A 21,774-nucleotide genomic window follows, 5' to 3' on the forward strand; every position below is an offset into this window, starting at 1 on the left:
AACTGGCTCATAATATGAAGGCTAGTTACTTGTGATCTGACGACAAACCTCTTTATAAAGTAACTATAATTACAGTACAAACAAAAAATCCAAAACTAGATCTTGCGTTTTCCGGTACGTCGGCGTACGGCAGCGTGGGACGTCCACCTACAAGGTGGACCGACGACATCGTAAAGGTAGCAGGGAAGCGCTGGACGCAGACCGCTGCCAATCGATCAACATGGAAAGCATTGGGGGAGGCCTATGTTCAGCAGTGGACGTCCTATGGCTGAAATGATGATGATGATGATGAGATCTTGCGATCCACTTGAAGCTTGTTAAGTTCCGTATTTTTTTCGCAAAACTGTAATAAATTATAAAGGTGTTTATGCTATGTCTTAATGTAATTTTAATCCAGATATTTTCTTTTGAAATACACTACATTAGAAGTAGTCAGAAGAGTGTTGAAATACTTTTACACATAAGTCATGATGCTACAGATACTCGAGCAAGTTGAAGATATATTTTAACCAAAGTGCTTTATGCCTCAAATGCTAATGACCCAAATGTACAAATTACATCTCTCATTGATACTAATACTCCCTTTTCTTCTTACGCAAGACTTTTCTAAGACAACGATCGTTACAAAAAGTCGAAAAGACCGTGCATTACTCTAATGTGAGTTGCATTGTGCTGCACTGGTCATTTAGAACGCATCACATCAGTGCTCGGGCTGACCATGACATTGCCACATAATTCCTTTATAGCTGTTACAGAATTGCTTAATCTGGAAAGTACACACTGGTAATGACATCAAATTGCTTATTCATTTGTTTCTTTTTCTGGATTTAAATTACTTGGCATTGGAACTGTGGTTTGGAGTTTTAGAGGATTTCGATATTTTCAAATATTGGGGTAAATCACAGGTAAATATTGAGTTAAATAATAGCGGACTGTAATTAATTGTAGTTAAATTAAGATGCAATCTTTTAAACTGTAAATGCTGCGTCTTGACCGTATTAGTTACATAACTGAAATTGAACACAGTCCATTACACGTATTTTAATTAATACACGCGAATGAACAATACGATAACGCGTCCGAAATAGGGACGTGTTATCGAACAATGGAAGATTCACTTCCTAGTGAACCGGCTAAGATACATCACTGGTTCATAGACCATTACCTACTCGGGTTTTACGTAAGCCAGTTGCAAGAACAATAGAGAAGATAGCAACATTAGGCAAGGAAAAGAATGATCATTGCTTCATTTATTTGTTTGGCGCTTATACTGTTTCCTTGGGAGCGAGGAAAGCGAATATGTAGAAAAGGAAAAGCATTGTTCTATACCTGATTGAATATACAATTTAGTGTCAATCCATAAATTGTGCTAGTTCCTACAGATCATTATATATTAAAATAAAGACGTAAATAAGAATCCCAGAAATTATTTGTAATTATCCACACGACGTGCTTACTGTACCTAGAAAAACCTACCTACCTAAAAAAAATATAAATAGGTATTGTATCAAGAGAATAATTAATCATATCTCTCAGTCTCAGATCTAATAGATATCAGTTGTTTATCTAGTTAGTTTGATACTATAAATTGGAACTTAATTGACATCTTTCCAATGTCAAATGATATTTAAGAGATACGAGATCTCCTATCTTTATTAATTAGTCAAGAAACAACACTATCTTTGAGATAAGGGATCAGACAAATTGAAATTGGGGACTATTAGTTTGATGCTAGATAATTCCATAGTAGTTAGTAATTTCGATCTTCCAAACAATACAATGTAGCAACATTGATACCTGGGATTTTTTCAATGCAATCCGTGTTCCCACACCGAATTCCCTTGCGACTTTTAATAAGATAGGTACAATGTTATCATCACATGTCAACTTAGATGACTCGTATACATCGATGTGTTTCGTAAACAATTCATCACTTGTTGTGGCTCAATTAACCGGAGCTGTAGGTATGTCCATTTCGTAACGTAGGTACCACGAACATTCCGGTAATAATTAAGAATCTCAAAAACGCATCAACATACGCACCGAAGGCCGAAAGATGAGCTAAGAGACGCGTAGGCGGTGGTTTTGTGTTTTTAGATAGCATCGAATCTTGCGCACCGGCCGACAGGCCGCTTGATGCAAGTGATGTTTCAAACGCTCCGATTAGTGTTGGAGGAAAATTGAATTTGGTGGCATACAAATTGAGCTCTTTTTTGGCATTCAGTTTAAATAACAATAGCAATTAGGTTCCTATAGTAAACCTTCAGAGAATATCACAATAATTTGTTATGTTAAGGTACTTAATATAAGGATTGGCATTTTTCAAGATGCCACAGTTAATCACAGTTTGAATATCCTACAGAACAAAACGTGTATCTTATGCTTTTTACCATCATTTGCTTTTGGAAAGCAAATAGGCTACACTGACAGGTGTATCTGATGCAATCAAATCGCCTTACCAAATGTTCGTACTACTTATCTGCAACATTAACTGCAAAAGAGTTTGTTAGGAATTTAGAATTCATTATTGTTCATTTCTAATCCATATATACAGTTAAATCTAATTTTTAAAGTAATCTATATCGATAGAAAAGCTATTGAGGCATGTAACAGCACTAGTCGAAAGTGCACCGATTATGTAACAACTTCATAAGCCTCATTCAATTTCGTCGATGCATCTGACGCGGCACTTTCGGCTTTGTTTGCTTTGGTCCCCATTAAATAAGAAAGATCTTTATTAAACTAGAACAGTTTCGATTTAAGAGTCCGAGTTGAGATGACTGGCTGATAAAGAATTAGTCTTATAAAGGCCGGTAGATACAGAGGAACAAGTAATTTATGAATCAAAATAACAATTTATTCAAGTATTGATAGGGTTGGAACAACGAAATTGTGAAAAATCAACGACTGAAATCTCAATACCAGACTACGCATTGTCAATTGCAAAAGCTAATAGCAATGCTAACTTCCTTAAGAATCATAGAGATGATAGGAATATGTTGAAAAGTAAACCTTTATCGATTGAAGATGATATTGATGATGATGACCCTAATGCAATAGTTCTAGATTCTAAGAAGTCTTCACGCTTAGTATAGGTTCCACAAAAAGTGTATTGTTAAATAAAAACTCATTGTTGCTAATAGAGCTGATAGTTTAAAGAATTTTGAGAATAATTACATGGTTTTTGTATCCAAATTACACACAATTCAATGTTAGGTAAAAGGCTCACGTTTAGAGAGGTATCAAAAATTGACAAATATCTTTATTCTCAGGACGACAAAAAACGCTAGCAGAATTTGTCTAAAATGATTCTGTATAATTAATAATCAAAGTCGAAAGCCCCCAACCTCAAAAGGTCTAAAGGTATTGAAAATCAACACATACATTGCAGCAATTTATTTAGTACCTACTAATAGGAGAGCATTTTTACAGTCGATAATTCAAGGCCGTTTATTCTATGTAAGGTCTTAATTTAGCTTAAATCTTAGTCTAAACACCATTGAATAATACCAAAACAAACAACAGGGATGGAAGTTACTGCATTATTATCTACATTATAAGACGAGCACCGAGCAGTTCCGCTTCATCGAGTTTTAATTTTAGGATGCACTCGTCGGATGACTGGACCATGATTCGATGATCGATTGTCTTTTCATTATCCAATATCGACTGCTCTATTGTGATGTAATAATAATTTAGATAACATCTCCGAGTGCATTCATTTATTAGATTGTTTGTTTAGATCACCATCGCGTGTATGATCAAATTGCTTAATACAGATAAAAACTGCAGCCGTCACTTTTTGTAATACACGCTTAACAAAAGATAAGTAGATGATTTTTTGTTGCGTGATTTTTTATTTCGATTTACTAATGCAGCTTTAATGCCTTTTTAACAGAATCCGATTATTGCTAATGATTTATTATAAGTAACTTGTAATACATGCATTGAATATATCTACGAGTATGATCAGCGTAATAATAGTGTACTTACACTGAGCTACTTAATTTTAAAACGGTCTCTAAAAAAGTAGATTTGTGATAAGTAGAGTTCAAAGTGATTTTCAGGGTAACGTAAACACTTACCCGATAATTAGTTTATAAATAAGTTTCTGCTTAAGGCTATAAGGCAAAAAATGCGACAAAACCAACTGTTAATATCCCTCACGCTAAGATATTATGCGTAACAATATTCATTACATTGAAAACGCTAAGCGGCTCTGCGTTTTAGGCCACTAGCAGTGATTGATTAATTTTTTGCTGCCAGTTCAAATTTGGAACTTTAAAAAAACTAAATCGCAGGGATGTCCCCGTCACACTGTTGCGGCCGCTCCACCGCCTCCTTGGCTGCGTGACACTGGCCACCAAGAAAAGAAAACTGCATTATTTTTGTCGACAAGCATATCGATGTTCTTTTGTTTTTTCTCTCGCCCTTGTCTCTTGAATTTTTACGCAATATTTTTCCACGTCTCGTCACGTCTAAAATATTATATATATTATATTCTAATATGTAATAATAACACGTTTTAGCCCTCATATCGTTTTTAAATACTCAACTTTGCTTTAACTAACCATATTATTTTCTTCCACAGTTATTCGACATGAAGAAATTCCAGTCGAACGTGAACCGGGAGCTTCGCCGTGCGTACCCTGATCGTCGGAGACTTGAGACGCAGTGCTTGAGCGCGGTGGCCTTCGTCAAGTCGGAGGGAGAGCTCCTGGAGTGCCCGATATGGGTGCTGGTCATCAACGTCGTCGCTATGGACATGCTCAAGTCGAAGCTGCCTCCAGGTGAGTCCTTCTTCTTCTTCTACCAACAAAATCAAAAATCAAAATCAAAATCAAAAATATTTTATTCAATTTAGACCACTGGTGGCACTTATGAACGTCAAAATGTAGTAAAATAAAAAAAGGTAGCCCATATGGGGCACTTTACATGTCTCCTTATCTTTTGGACAACGTTGTAACAACTAAGGTCTCAACTCTGGCCAGACTTAATGAACTGCCATATGCATCTGACATGTCATCTTCACGGGCTTTCTGATGCATGGCAAACCAATAAGTATACATCTAATTAGAGCCGCCATACTTTAGGCTTTTGACACTTATTTTTCGGACGGTCATCCTACTATCCTACTATAATATTATAAATGCGAAAGTTTGGATGTCTGGATGTTTGTTACTCTTTCACGCAAAAACTACTGAACGGATTTTGTTCAAACTTTACAGTATTATTGTTTATAACCCAGAATAACATAGGCTATAATTTATGACGATCTGTAACAAACGAAATGTCACGCGGGTGAAGCCGCGGGCAAAAGCTTGTGATTTCATAAAATAAAGAACAAATACACAAAGTGATGTCACACCATATTGACTCATTTGGGAATCGCACCGATTACCTCCAAAGTTGAGAGAATCTCACTCTCCCAAAACTTATTGATATTAGAACTTCTTTGTAACAAAATATATATTGTTTATGGTAGCATGTGAAAGAAATAAAACACAGTCGTTGCAAAAATCTACGTTTGTTTCAATAGGTTATGGGCCTAAACAATTTTATCAGATTTATTTTAGTACAAAATAGATAAATTGTGTTACGTTATTTTTGCGGAAACAGAATGGCTACGAACTATATTGCTAATGTGCCAAAATTGAAAGGCAGGGAGAATTACGACGAGTGGTGTTTTGCGGCAGAAAACCTACTGGTTTTAGAAGGCATGGTTATGTATATAAAGCCAACGGATGACTTTGAACTAAAACCGATAGATGACGCAAAAACGAAGGCAAAGCTAATATTGACGATTGACCCAGCATTGTACGTGCACATAAAGAACACTAAGAGCTCGGCAGAATTATGGAATACACTGAAGACCATGTTCGATGACTCTGGTTTCTCAAGGAAACTAACCCTACTTCGACATTTGATATCTATACGACTCGAAAATTGCGACTCAATGGCTACCTACTTAACGCAAATAGTCGAAACGGCTCAACGGTTAAATGGCACGGGTTTTACAATTACTGATGAATGGGTTGGGTCATTATTAATGGCAGGATTGTCTGAACGTTATACTCCAATGATCATGGCAATTGAACATTCGGGGATTTCGATAACTGCAGATGTCATCAAAACAAAATTGCTCGACATGGAAGTTGCAAGTGACTTTGAAGGCAGTACTAGTGGAACAGCATTTGCAGCGAAAAACAAAATTTTCTCTGGCAACACTAAGCCGAAAAAATATGGTGATCCGTCATATGTCAACAAAAAGACAGTGACAGTTAATAATTCATCAACAAAGAAAATCACTTGTTACAAATGCAAACAAGAGGGGCATTATCGAAATCAGTGTCCGTTGTTAAAGAAAAAGGAAACCAATGCATTTGTGGGATATGATGTTCATCCACAATAAGGAAGCTAGATGTTAGTGCTTCCTTCCGAGCGGGTGTTGTGCTCGGGGACCAAGGTCCAATTTACACCATCTTGGTTTGTCTATATATACTTTGGCAGGATCTNTTATATCCCATTAAAACACAATTATTATGATAAATTATTTTATTTCTATAGTATGCGTAATAAATAACTAAAGTCCTAAAATTATTATTAATTTCACATATTTCGGGTAATTTTCCCACGTAAATAACTGAGAACACTGGTCTTTGACGTATTATTTTTCCGAGTGAATGACGTTTGATTTCAATTAATTTCAATATTTTAATCTCGGGAAATAAGTGATTGGATTATTATTTTACCTGTGAAATGTGATTCCTTAATTTTTGTTTGTAAGAACAGCACGCTTTTTACACAATTTCATCACACAAGACATGTCGTATTCGTGTTGTTTTTTCGCCGCCTAAATGTGTCAACTGTGTGTGAAGTTTGCACTCGAAGTGGTGCGTCAGGGTGTGAATGTGTGCGTGCCGGCCTGTACGTACAGGAAAGCTGGTGTATCCTAATGTCACAGTATTTTGTTGATGAGAATCCGTCCGACTTTTTTTATAGGTCCATGAGTCTCACAATGTAAATATATTTTGTAAATAATGTAACACGTTTTATCCCGCATATCTAGTATTTATCTATGAAGCCGACCCTAAGTTCATGATACAAGTAATATTTAGGCCCGTCGAACCATTACATACACTTTTAAAAACGAAACTTTTCTTAACTAACCATATTATTTTCTTCCACAGTTATTCGACATGAAGAAATTCCAGTCGAACGTGAACCGGGAGCTTCGCCGTGCGTACCCTGATCGTCGGAGACTTGAGACGCAGTGCTTGAGCGCGGTGGCCTTCGTCAAGTCGGAGGGAGAGCTCCTGGAGTGCCCGATATGGGTGCTGGTCATCAACGTCGTCGCTATGGACATGCTCAAGTCGAAGCTGCCTCCAGGTCAGTGTACTTCTTCTTTCTTCTATCGTATGGGTTGTATCAGATCATACAACGTCGATGTGGAATACCACATCGATATTATTTCGTTGATTATTTAATAAAATAAGGTCTCAACCTTGGTTCTGACCACCATAGACGTCTAACATGGCACAATAAATGATCCGCCACTGTAAATTACTTTTATAAACAAAATTTTCAATAAAGAAATTGATGCTTCACTTACCCTCAAAAGCATGGTAGACCAGATTCTGTGACATCGAAAGCAGAACTCCTAGATTTTTTTAGCAGCATCACGTTCTGAGATTTTTAAGAACAACTCTATCTAAGAAAAGGTTTAGCATCTGACCGTTTTGAATATTTATATCGTTAGGTAGGTACATACATCGCAGTGATTGTGCGTAACTCGCCATATGCAATTAAAAATTAAAATATTCGATATGACCAACGTAGAAATCATTTGGCATTTGCTTAGCTACTGTTAAGTACCTACATTAATACTAATAAGTTAAGCCGTATCCGCCCGCGTCATATTCGGCCTTGGCTCCTGAGTAATTCTCTATGACTGTCACTTTCTATGCTCTTACGCATGTTCTTAAGGCTAGAAGCGGGAAACTGACAATTTATATGTAGGTATATGACTTATGAACTTACTTATTTTGAATAAGCCCAACTACCCAAAAATCTAAGATGTACCTACCTATGCTAAAACATATACTAAGATGAACGACTGATATACTAAGATGGTGGTAGCTTACTACTTACCAAAAAAAATAGAAGCACAAAATGTTTGCCCCCACTTAAAATTGAAACCGGGAAGTGTATGTTTGAAGCAGGTGATTTTACTACTAAGCCATCTACTACCACTACTCCAACCATACAAACAAAATTTCCGTATTTTTGTCTTATTTGCAGTCTTAGGCTGGGTTGCACCATCTTACTTTAACAAACGTTAAAAATCTGTCAAACTCCATACAAAAATGACTGGTTATCGTAATAATTACGGTCAAATTTAGATGGTGCAACTGAGCCTTACTTAAATACCTACAAATACAGGTGTTAAGCCACGGTAATACTATCTATACAGTATTCCAACTCGACCATATTTTTGAAATAAATGTCAACAGCCGCGCGGAACGTCACGGTATGACAACATGCGATAGGGCTGCCCACCTGTAGACCCTATTTTCATTACAACTGCCTACTTAGAATTTCTATCTAGTTTTGTGAATGTATTTTGTGATTGTAATTTTTATTTTATTTTGACAAACAAAATACTTTATGAATGAAATAGGATAAAAATGCATGTTGTCTTGTCATTAGTAGATTTAATTAAAAAAATATATTTGTGTTAAGATTTAGTAACAAATCTTATAAAATAACAAGATCATCAGTTGTCAAAGATCTGGGAGTCACCTTCGATCGGAAGCTCACCTTTCATGATCACATGACGATAACGGCAAGAGAATCCTTCAGAAGACTAGGGTTTGTCCTCAGAAATGCTCGCGATTTCCGGAGCCAGTGTGTTATAAATCTTTTATACAACTCACTTGTTCGCAGTAAACTGGAATCGAGCGCGTGTGTTTGGAACCCCTATGAAGTCACCTATATTTTATTGTTGGAGAAGGTGCAAAAGGCTTTTCTAAGATTTCTTTATAAACGTGTCTATGGATACTATCCATATTTATATCCCACCTCGTTTATTCTTGGGTGTCTTGGGTACAACTCGTTGGAAGTTAGGAGGTCTATGCAACAAATTGTTTTCATCCTCAAGCTGCTACACGGCAGACTTAACATGTCTGGCTTACTCAATCAATTACTGAGGCTGTTCGCACCCAACAACTATTATCGTGGTCGAAGGCATGCATTGTTTGCTGTTCCTCCGTGTCGTACGGTTTCAAGATCGAAATCACTTATACCACGTACATTAAGTGCTCTCAATCGTTTCCTGGACCAAAACCCAAAATGTGACGTATTTGCAGAGGGGTGGAGTACGTTACTAGCAGAATGTTTGGGTTACTGTGAAAATAATCGCATCTGATTTATGTACTTTTCCTAAATTAAGTTAANATTCAAGTAACACAAGTGCAGAACCTCTACAGATAGTACATGCAGATGTCTGTGGTGCAATGGAAACGAAATCCATAGGAGGTGCCAGATATTTTGTGTTGTTCATAGATGATTACAGCCGTATGACATTCATATATTTCATGAAAAATAAGAATGAAGTGTTCAAGTATTTTCAAGAGTTCAAAGCATTTGCAGAAAATCAGCAAAACAGAAAAATAAGAGTACTTCGCACAGACAATGGCGGTGAGTTTTGTAGTAGAGAATTTGAGAACTATTTGAAGACCCATGGAATAGTTCATCAAAGAACGAATGCCTACTCGCCAGAACAAAATGGAGTGAGTGAGAGAGCCAACAGAACCATCATTGAAAAGGCCAGGTGCATGTTGTTTGATGCAAAACTCGAGAAAAAGTACTGGGCTGAAGCAGCTAACACAGCTGTTTACTTGAAGAACAGATGTGTAACTTCAAGCTTGAAAAATATGACACCATATGAAGCGTGGCATGGCAAAAAACCTGACTTAAGTCACATTCGTTTATTTGGAAGTCCCGTAATGGTCCACATCCCAAAAGAACGCAGGTTGAAATGGGATAGAAAAGCGGAGAGACAGATACTTGTGGGATTTTCCGAGAATGTGAAAGGATACCGCATCTATGATCCAAAAAGGAATGCAGTATACACCAGCAGAGATGTTATTGTGATGGAAGGAGAGACAGGACTGACAGTTTCAGATGAAGATTCCAACAATATCTGGGTCCTGAATAATGATGAAGCTGTGGTGTGTGCAGAGGATAGGGATTCAGTGGGGGATGTGAAACAAGAATCCCTGAACTGTCCAACCACTGCAACTACAGTCTCACAATCGTCAGAAAGTGCAGATGGTGGAGAAGCAACAAATACTTCAGATGTGAATCCAGTTACTCAGACTCCAAATACCAGGCCGAAGAGACAGAGGAGACCACCACAAAAGTATGGTTTCACAAATCTATGCACTAGCAGTGCAGCAGGTATGGAGGAGATAGGTTTTGTGGAAACCATAAGTTATAATCTTCATTAGCATGGTATGAAAGAGTAAAAGATTGTTTAGTTAACATAGGTTTCAAGATTAGTAAGTTTGAACCTTGCTTGTTTACAAAATTTGATGATGATGTTAAGATCATAATTTGCTTGTATGTTGATGATTTTCTTATATTTTCTAATAATAGCTTGCAAATTGAACAATTAAAAAATATGTTGGGTTCAGAATTTAAGTTGAAAGACTTAGGACCTGTCAAACGTTATTTGGGCATGAATGTTAATGTTGATAGAGAAAACAATGTAATAACTGTAGATCAGCTTCAATATATAGAGCAGTTATTGTCTAAGTTCCAAATGTCAGATTGTAAAACTATAGATATAGATAGGCTGCTAGAGAGGCTATATATTTATGAGTTTACAGGCAAATTAGAAGTAATAACTTTGTATTGTGATAAGTTTGGCAACAAGTCACCAATGTCATAATACGTCAAAGCATATTGATGTCAGACATAATTTTATTAGAGATTATATTAAAGATGAGATTATTGAAATTAAATATTTGTGTTCAAATGAGATGCCTGCTGACTTGTTGACAAAGGGATTAATGTCGTGTAAGCATTATAGGTTTCTTCATTTATTAGGTGTTACAACTGACTAATGTAATAGGTTTTGTCATGAATAATTAAATGAAACACAGTTTGAATTTAATAAGTTTATTTTGTTAAGTGGGGGTATTGATATTAGAACTCCTTTGTAACAAAATATGTATTAAATATTGTTTATGGTAGCATGAGAAATAAAACACAGTCGTTGCAAAAATCTACGTTTGTTTCAATACATAATAGTCCAAATATCTTTTTTGTCTTTAAAAATAACCCAAAATACCCAGTTTTGATCAACTAGGTGTTTCTAGTGGCACTAAATTAATGACTGAGACGTTCGATGACTTTANTTTACACCATCTTGGTTTGTCTATATATACTTTGGCAGGATCTAAAACTCCGTCACCGCGATGCAGGTTTGTATGAGCGGCGGAGTGTGCCATAGTGTAGTAGTGACAGCGCCATCTGTTGGTAGACTAGTTTGTAGTGGCGAGTAGATGTCGCCACACATTCAGTGTGGTATTTCTGAATGGTACATACGATAAAACTGAATGGTACGTTGACTCTGGTGCCAGCGCACATATGACAGCCAACAAGAATTGGATAAACAACGCGAATTTTTCTCCAAGTTTATCAGAAATAACTGTTGCAAATGATACGAAAGTGCCAGTTGTGTGCTCCGGAGACGTACAGATAACTACTAGTTATGACTACGATGTGACAATCAAAGATGTGCTATGTGTGCCAAGTTTAACTACAAATTTGCTATCAGTAAGTGCATTGATTAACAATGGGAACAAAGTTGACTTCAATGAAAGACATTGTTACATCAGAAACAAGAAAAATGTACTGGTTGCAACTGCAGAATTGACTAATGGAGTCTACAAGCTTATGACAAAGGAAGCAGATTGTGGATTAGCGGCATCAGCAGTAGCAGACGCAGAGTTTATTGAAACAAACGTAGATTTTTGCAACGACTGTGTTTTATTTCTTTCACATGCTACCATAAACAATATATATTTTGTTACAAAGAAGTTCTAATATCAATACCCCCACTTAACAAAATAAACTTATGAAATTCAAACTGTGTTTCATTTAATTAATCATGACAAAACCTATTACATTAGTCAGTTGTAACGCCTAATAAATGAAAGAAATAAAACACAGTCGTTGCAAAAATCTACGTTTGTTTCAATAAAACTGAACCTTGGAAGTTGGAGGTAGTAAAATTTTAATTGCCCTACAGTTCAAAAAGTATATGGCTGGGTTGCACCAGTTACTTTAACTTTGATAAACGTCAAATATCTGTCAAAATCCATACCAAAAGCACTGGTTATCGTCAAAGTTACGGTCAAAGTTGGTCGTGCAACCCAGCCCGTGTTTAACTCGCCTTATATCTTGCAATTAAAAAGTATAGGCCGAAATGACTAAAGTAGAAATCATTTGACATTTGCCCACTGCTACTGTTAAGTACATTAATACTAATAAGTTAAGCCGTATCCGCCCGCGTCATATTCGGCCTTGGCTCCTGAGTAATTCTCTATGACTGTCACTTTCTATGCTCTTACGCATGTTCTTAAGGCTAGAAGCGGGAAACTGACAATTTATATGTAGGTATATGACTTATGAACTTACTTATTTTGAATAAGCCCAACTACCTACCCAAAAATCTAAGATGTACCTACCTATGCTAAAACATATACTAAGATGAACGACTGATATACTAAGATGGTGGTAGCTTACTACTTACCAAAAAAAAATAGAAGCACAAAATGTTTGCCCCCACTTAAAATTGAACCCGGGAAGTGTATGTTTGTGGCAGGTGATTTCATTGCCGTCTACTGCCACTACTCCAACCGTAGAAAGAAATCTTTCGAATTCAATTTGTCTTTTTTGCAGTCTTATGTAGGCGTTAAGCACCGTATACGTTTATTGAAGCTTTGTTAATAAATAATATAATATTATCAATATTTACCTATTCTTCTTTACAATCATACTAAAGCCATAAATTGGAAAGCTAGAGCGAGTCATAATAACATAACTATTGCGATAGACAGACAATAATAATTTGTTATTGGAAAGGCTCGGGTTTCTACGTTTCTCACACAGTCTAGGTTTAATGATACTTTACGCAAATTTCTGAGAACTATGATATTAAGAAAATTACAAACTCCTAACAGCTGAGTTGTTGTTGTTGAGAAAGATCTACTGTTTCAAATTTGGATTTAACCCTTTTCTTGGCATCGTAACACGGGTGATACATCATAATTTAAAAAATCCTGAGGGCAGCGAAAGCATTATAAATAATTTATTTTATACATAACCCGTTCCTGATATATCATAGAATGAGATAAAAAAAACTATTCACACAAAAATGCACTCGGCTGTCAGTTATTGTCAAAATTGGATAACCTAAGCATGTTGACTTCAAACGCGTGGTAATTTAATTTGTATATTGGAGATATCACAAAATATTTGTGTTATTTTCTGTATGTAGTTTACAGAAGAAGGATTACTCTGTGTTTTTCGTTTGGTTTGGATGGTGTGTATTGCTACTTGCCGATTTTATAACCGTCCATGTGCCTGTGTATCATATATGTTACATTGCCAAGTGCTTCGTGATGTATTTTTAAATAATAATTTAAGAAAAATGCGTATTTTTAAAAGATATTAGTGTTACATTAGTAGGAAATACAGTAATTAGAGTGAAAAAGCTTGTGGAGTGCAATTAGTTCACAAAAATCAATTAAACTCCATCCAACCTACCTTCTGATGCCGTCAAGTATGACAATGTTGGCCTATTTTCACTTCTTGTGGAAAATATAATACTAGAAAAATGGGCAGATACATATAAAATGCACAAAATATAATCAACTTTTATGTGTGGTAAAAAGTTATTCGATTTTATGACTTTTATCATTATTAGTAAGTATAAAAAGCAAAGAGTCTGAGTAATTATTATTTGCTATAATTTGATTTAGCATATTCTTTTCACTCTGAGTTTCTGTTTTGATAACGAAGTTTAAAAATTACCTTTTTAAATTATTTATGTATGTTTTTGTTCATTCAAAATAAATTTTTGAATATTTTAGCTTTTTAATTTTCTATACCCTAAATTGGCAGTGTATCATATATGATACACCTGGTTTCTGAAAAACTGAAAACAATATATTTTTTTAAACATTTTTATTGGCCTATTAGGATCATACTTAACTCATAAATATCAAAAAAATTAAAATCGTAGTGAATTTTTGGTCATGCCAAGATAAGGGTTAAATGAAACATTTTTTATGGAAACGGAAGCTTTATTTATCTGATCCATTTGACTTTACGATTCGTTTAAATCACCATTAAACGACTCATTCGTTTTTTTCTTCAAATATTATTTTAAATAACTTACAACTCAATTAAATGGACTAAGATGTAACGTTGCCAGAAATGTAGCGTTAGTATGAGAATTAACATATTTACTGCGTACATACCTACATGTTATAAAAATATCATAGGATGTTGGTATTACTTCATAATACATGCAAAAAGTTCACATATCCGCGCTAAAAACTAAAGCACAGTGTAAATTATTACAGAAACTTTACTCTTACATAAACTTGCGTACTAAAGAGTAATTATTGAGTAAGTACTATAATTTACCCATTGATAAATTTCCGTAATATTTACTGCATCAAATTATAGTGGAAACATAGAATCAGAGTAAAAATCAATCTTAACTTGATCAATTAAGAAGAGTGTGTAAGGCTTTACATACAAGTAGGCTCATGACATATCCAAAGAAAGACGAACTTACTGTTCAACTATTTTACTGTGTTTCACATAAGTATTTAACGAGATCGAAGTTTGGGTTCAGATTATGATCTATCGACGGTTTTTGCTCTTCGCTAATTTGGCTTCATTAGGTTCGGAACAGCCTATTATTCATCGTCAAAGGTCAAAAAAGTTTTACAATATTTTGACTAATATTCGTAGGTATGTTTCGTTTGATCTTGATTGACATTGACGATTGAGGTAATAGGCACTTTATTTTTTATATTTTTAAGTAATTTAATTCTTCTTCCATTGAAAATAAAAGATAAACATGGTCTTATACAATTTTTAATGCAAAATTTTAGTCGGCCGATACCATATTGGTGTAATGTTCATGCATGTTCATACTGAACAGCCCGATCCAACTATCGGCCGACTAACAGTCTGCAGTCTGTGGGCTGTAAAAAAACTAATTTAAATGAAATGTTGTTAGCATCCACAATAAAATGTAATACGTCTGAGCATATACAAATTAAAGGCACAATAAAATTAAATTTAAGTTTCAACAACCAACGTGGGACATGAGTTACAAAAAGTCGAACCAGGAAATAATTGAACTTGTATTTCTTTGATTAATTTAATTTTAAATTAGTTGTGTTCAGTTGACGAAATGGAGTGTAGTTCCGCATTGGGTTACCTACTAACTAAAACAGTTTTAAAAAATTAAGACATCACTAATGGTTACAAATAAAACGTGTGTAAAACCAATTACAGGCCTATAATTGAAGCATTCATAAATACTCAAAAAAATCTAACTTAAAAATGCTTTTTTAATGTCTTGTGAAACTTGAAAAACTTTAAGCTTTTGACAAAGTATCGCAGTCATTATTGTTTTGAATTTTACTTCAACTTTATCACGCTTCTTGGCGACTTTTTTTATTTTATCAAAAGGATGTTTTAAAAATAACGTTGTCACAAAACTCTGACATAGTTTATTGTTCGAGATTAACAATATTCTCAGGAAATATTTTTAAGTTAAAAATTACTTTTGTATTTTTTGTTTCATGTCAATGATAACAATTCTGTCAGACTGTTCCTTTTTATTATCATTCTGATGTATTTGGTCATAACTTATTTTTAAAACCTTATTATTAAACTCATAAAGTACCTATTCATATTACACTGCCTTCCATAAAGAAACCACCTGATCCTTACGCACGACATTTTGATAAGTGTTGCCTGGACTAGAGACTAAACGTTAGAAATGTCTTTCTAGATCTTGCATGGGGACCATCAATCTATGGTACTGCCCCATTTAACAATCGTTCTCGATTCGAATCCGGCACCATTAGACTGACAATGGGAGCACGAGGTTTCACACTGAGCGGACAATGGCGTAGAAAACGAGATCTGTGGAAAAATCGCAAAGCGACGGAGACGCAGGCGCAGTATCGTGTCATAGCGAATAAATAGCGTAAGGGCACTTTCACACAGAAACAGATGTATGAGTAATGTCGTAAAAGTTAGTAGGTTTCAATTAATCAAGCATTTTGTTGTGAATGGTAGAGCTAATAAAAAATAAAATAAAAATCAATTCTATAAGGACATTAATCTATAGCAAAGTTGTATTTTAAACATCAATAACGTGTATGGTCCCAACCTTTTAACAGACCTTTAATTAAGTTGAAATTCACCTTTTTGACCTTTAATCAAGGCCGTAACGTTCAGATTAAATATGCTCTTGAATGCATTGTCTGCTAAAGGGTTATAGATACGATAAAATACCCTAATCCATTAAGACATCGATGATTAAGATCAAATCAAACGTGAATGATAGAAGCAAAAAACGTGATTTTACCTGCCATATGGATTCCCCTTTACCAAGTGCACACAATCGGACGGAGAAATATCGCGGGTCGCGTTCAAATGCATAACGTTATCTGTGAACAGAAAAATGGTCCATTAGTGTTGTGACATTTATCAACACGCCTTAAACGTTTAATGATGCGCGTTGAATATCGTGGTAGCCATCAAGCGCAATGAATAAAGATACAACCATTACTAACTTGGATTCTCAAGCGATTGAGAAACTTATTTTCGATGAAACGTTTAACGTTTACTAATTTGATTACAAATTGAATTGAATGTTATCTACAGATAACATTTTTGTTACTAGATAATAATGCCCGTAAGGTCATCATTTATGTTTACAACTGTTTGACACAAAACGTTTGCAGATAGTAAACGACTCTATATTTTTTATTTTTGTATGATTACCTGTAAGATTTCTCACTTTCAATGGCTTAGAAAGAATTTGATTAATCGTACATTCGTCATCATGTATGAAAGTGTACATTATTATAACGTACCTATAGGAAGTATATTCCTAGTACTTCATCAACATACATCATCCGCATCAAAATAATTAACATTGAATCGGAGTATGATATACAATCATCAACACCCAAATGGCATTACAATGATCTCTATTTCCAAAGACACAAAGGGGAAATAAGATTAGTACAGTAATGCAAAGAGGATTGCATTCTAATTGCTGATACAGTTGCCTTCAGCTGCGCCCGCGCATACGACTAACAATACGCCGACCTCCAAAATTATCATTAACGCTAACGAATGTATGAAATTAAATTTTACAATAAGAGTTCTCACGCGAAGACTTAGCTAAAACCTTTAATCAGAAAATTATAAAACAACATGTTTTATAAGGTTTTTTCTGACGTCTAACGTTAGCAAGAAGATTTTCATTTATATTGGGTGATAAATCAAGTATTGTAAAAGAAACATTAGTAGATCTTAGTTACCTGTCCATAGGTAGGTATATTGTAACCAGGGTATTATTATGTAAGTTTATTAGATAAAAGTCTTCAAATTCCATTCGTATGTAAAAATTAGGTCGTGTATTTTTCATTCCCTCAATTTTGTGTTAAGTTTTAAGGAAATGGATTCTGAACTTCTAACCAGGCAGTGATTAATTTCCATCCCAAGACCTTTTTTCTCATGGATTTAAAAACCACAGCACCTTATTTAGAAGACCATCATTAATCATTATCACAAATCATCCAAGTTTTGGCAAGAAACATCTCAATTGCTGCAACAAAACACAAATTAAGTTTGTATTTGGCAACACTGAACTACGTCATCAACGCCACAGTCCATGAATGGTTTAATTGCATTAATTCCGTCTCTTTTGGGTGTGACGATAAAAAATATTGATGCAAACCGATAATTTGAGTCGACCTTAAAAGCAGGATCATCTGTGTCTGTGGGTAATTGGTTAGTGTTTTGAGGAGTTTTGTGGAGCTGGACTGGTTTCTTAGAGTTCTGTACCTACTCGAAGGAGGGACCTATTATAATTAATAATTATTAATTCACCGTTATCTCTGTCTGTCAGCTATTTCATAAAATATAGGTACGATAATAATGATGAAGGTACCTAATTACCTAGTTAGTTCAAATTTTCACAAAATGTATATTTCTGTTACACCTCGACACAAGTGACACCTCGGCATGATGCTGAGTAAATAATAAACCTTTCGGGACTCTTACCCATATACAGGGTTTTTGAGATTTCGTTTCTTCAACAATTTTTCAAATAAGCATAAAAATTTACGATGTCAAATCTTTAACAAGAATACGGAACCCTTCATTTTCGAGTCCGACTCACACTTCCACACATAATGCAAGGTGATCGACCAATCGTCGGCCAGGTGTAATGACATCCAGATCGCTTCCGGATCGAACAGATGATGATTGCTCCTACTTAATTGGTCTGCACGTACTGGCACTATGTTATTCTATAATTAACTTAGTATCGATAAACTTTAACTTTTTTGAAATTCGTATTCTCTATCTTCAACTGCACAATTTTTTTTTTATTTTATTAGTACCGGAAAAAAAGTAAAACATTATGCACTGGTAAAGTAGTTTTTGTCTGGATGTTTCATAACACACTTTCATTTGATGCTACCTAAACTTTACAATTCAATTGTCAATTTAGCAACAATAGATAAAATGCGGAACCTAATTTTATATCAAATTACGCATCTGATTCAATTCTCATAGGATGCAACCGCATCTTTTCTCAGTAGCCGCCATTGTGGCATCTCATTCCACTTTAGCCATAAAGAAAATTTCTAATCCAAGCCATATTGCCGAGTTAGCAACAATCCAACCAATATTGGTTTTGTTCAAATCATGGGAAAGAAACCGCACAGCTAGATTCCCTTGATTTTCCAGCTCGGATAAGATCCATTCCTAGATTTTCTAGTGGTTACGCGGTCTGGTCACTGTTTATCGCCATGAGGAACTAAAATAAATCTATTGGCCAACAAAACTAATGTTCTCTGTGTAGAAATCGTGACACTTTACTGGGGACCAGAAGGTTAGGAGATATTAACTAAAAACGTTTACTCCGTGGTCGGTAGGTTTATCGGCTGATTTGTTATTTTCACCTCTTTTGACCTTCCACGTATCCTACCGAATGGATGCTTTATTACGATTGCGTTAAATTGACTGAAGTGTATAAGCGTTCATAACATTAGTATCGATAAGATCGGCATTACTGGGTCTAATAAGTGATTCCTATTGTGCAGCGTACACATGGAGTTAAGATAATTCACGCGCATTACAAATGTACAATGAAATATCTGTTTTATTTTTCATACCTAATAAAAATTTGTGCCTACATTATTACCACATTGGCATTAAATTTAATTACTAAGGGCCTATTTTCCTGTTTTATTTTGGGACCACCGACCACGCCACATACGCACCGGAAATTACAACGCATCATCCTCAATAAAATCGATTCCGAATGCTTCTCGATTCTCAATAAAGACACACCCTAACGTTATCGATAATCTCGTGTATCACTCTTTGTATCCGTTGCATTGTGAACACCATTCGCATGCCATTGCGATTTCGTTTTCGATTCGAAGGTCAATAGACTCGTGACTGTGTCAAAGCTTAGGGCGGATGCAGATATGATACATTTAATTGTAGCATTGACGTTTAGCGTTTATTTTATTGCTATTTACACTATTGCGTTTTCATCTGATCTCTCGCTCTCTGATCTGGTCAAAATTTTTAAGCCTTTGGCTTACTGCCGGAGTGAATGCTTTAAGACAAAATAAATCCATGGAACTGCTAATGTGTATGCGACTATGCATGTATAAAAGCTATCATCTATAATATATTTATTTTGGACGAAAATTTATCAATTTTTTGGAGCTTCCGTAACCAACTCGCTTCGCAGTCAATGCTTATTAAAAACTGTCTCTGTTTTTTCTGTTTGCTGCATTTATTTTGCAGTTAGCTGCTAAAGACAGTATCTTGTGATTCAGTTGAGAAGGCACCATTTCTCCATAATCCATTACTTCGGAATTCGGATTCAAAAAATAATTTGAGTTTAGAAAAATCGTGACTGTCGTTATGCAAAATAGCGCGAGCCAATAATAGGAAGCGAACGATTGAAATGCGAAAGCGATCCAATATCGCACAAATTGAGCTCCAAAATCACTAATGTTACCATTCTAAGTTTCTGTCCCTTACATAAGATATTGGAAGGCGAACAATGACCTAAATATACATTGTGTTCAGTCTGAATGATACTTATGTACAGTCGACGGCAAATCATACTAAACATTTTTTTTTGCGAAATAGCATTTATCAAAACTGCAAAGTTGCCATATTTTCTAATTACTTGCATGTTATTTTGTCTGAAAACGACTCCTACTGACGGATCACTCTTTAAAAATAGAAAACACATTAAAATGTCACCTGTCATTCAGGGGATAACCTGATTATAATTTCAACATTTCATGGTTATTTTATTTTCCATTGTTTTGTAATTCGTCATTTGGACGCCAACAGGCGACACGACCCTACTCAAAATCAAGTAGTAGAGTGGTTATTTATAGAAAAAAGACACATAAACACTTACTAGTGTTTGAGCATTATTTTTTATATCGTTGATGATCTAGTCACATATTAACGGCCTAGATTGTTTTATTGTTTCTCCGATAACATTTCTTGTTCTTTCGTCCATCCACGCGATATTTATTCATACCCACATTGTGAATAGACCCACGTATTTTTCACGGCATAGAAGTAATCGCCGTATCAGTGGTCTCTTTAATTTGTATGCCGGTCATTGGCCACAGTGTAAATAGGCGCAGTAATTCTATTTTGTGGCAAGGACATTGACACTAGCGTAGGTAAGGTTGCTGAAACACAAGTCTTGATGATCTAGAAATTGTTTATCAAAGTCAAATTAATCTCAGTTTATAAATTATCGGCATTCAGTCAGTGTAAAGAAGAATTTGGTAAAAGACAACTTTGTTTAGTACTTCTAGTTATGTAGAGTCAGTTTTACTCTTATACGCTTATGTTCAATTACCAATAATTTCTGTGAATCTTAGTGTTCAGCTTTACTACTACATTCTAATGCTGAAATGATGAGACTAAAGCCTGAAGATTTCGTGTAACCATAATCTAAAAACTTACTATTCCAACTATTACTTATGGTCTATACTATGCGTAGTGGAGGAGTGGTCTTTCTGTTTAATGTATTGTTATGCATCAAGTAAACTAATCTGGATTCTAATCCCGTTGGGACATGTCGTCTGTGGTATTTCCAGACGACATCTTTTAAAGTAGAGATGTGCGAAATGTTTATATCTGTCCATAACATCACTGTTTTAAGTTAACATAACTTTGGTCAGTTTTATTGTCTGAGAACTTTCATAAACAATGGTAACACGCGGCTTAAAATCTAAGTCCAAGCTTAAAATAATGCCTACGTAAGTTAAAGATGTACCTACTTAGTTATAGTTAGACTGTCCCTCCGTAATGTCTTTAAAACTAGACATGGATAAGTCAATACAAGCAAAATCAATAATCAATAAAGCATATTAAAAA

At 35.1% G+C, this 21,774-nt stretch overlaps 1 protein-coding gene across 3 annotated transcripts in view; it reads left to right on the forward strand.

Moving 5' to 3' along the window:
• The window catches only part of exp (expansion), a 104,264-nt gene that overhangs the window by 67,413 nt on the left and 15,077 nt on the right, over positions 1 to 21,774 (forward strand). For all 3 annotated transcript variants that reach the window (XR_003657032.1, XM_028323542.1, XM_028323541.1), the window contains exon 5: positions 4,592 to 4,790. Coding sequence is in view for 2 of the 3 variants with exons in the window: in XM_028323542.1 (XP_028179343.1) it covers positions 4,592 to 4,790 (199 nt within the window). In the remaining variant the exon portion in view is untranslated. The remainder of the gene's footprint in view (positions 1 to 4,591; positions 4,791 to 21,774) is intronic.

This window comes from Ostrinia furnacalis, unplaced genomic scaffold (assembly GCF_004193835.3).
Source record: "Ostrinia furnacalis isolate ACB-3 unplaced genomic scaffold, ASM419383v2 OfSCF0641, whole genome shotgun sequence".
Taxonomy (NCBI): domain Eukaryota; kingdom Metazoa; phylum Arthropoda; class Insecta; order Lepidoptera; family Crambidae; genus Ostrinia; species Ostrinia furnacalis.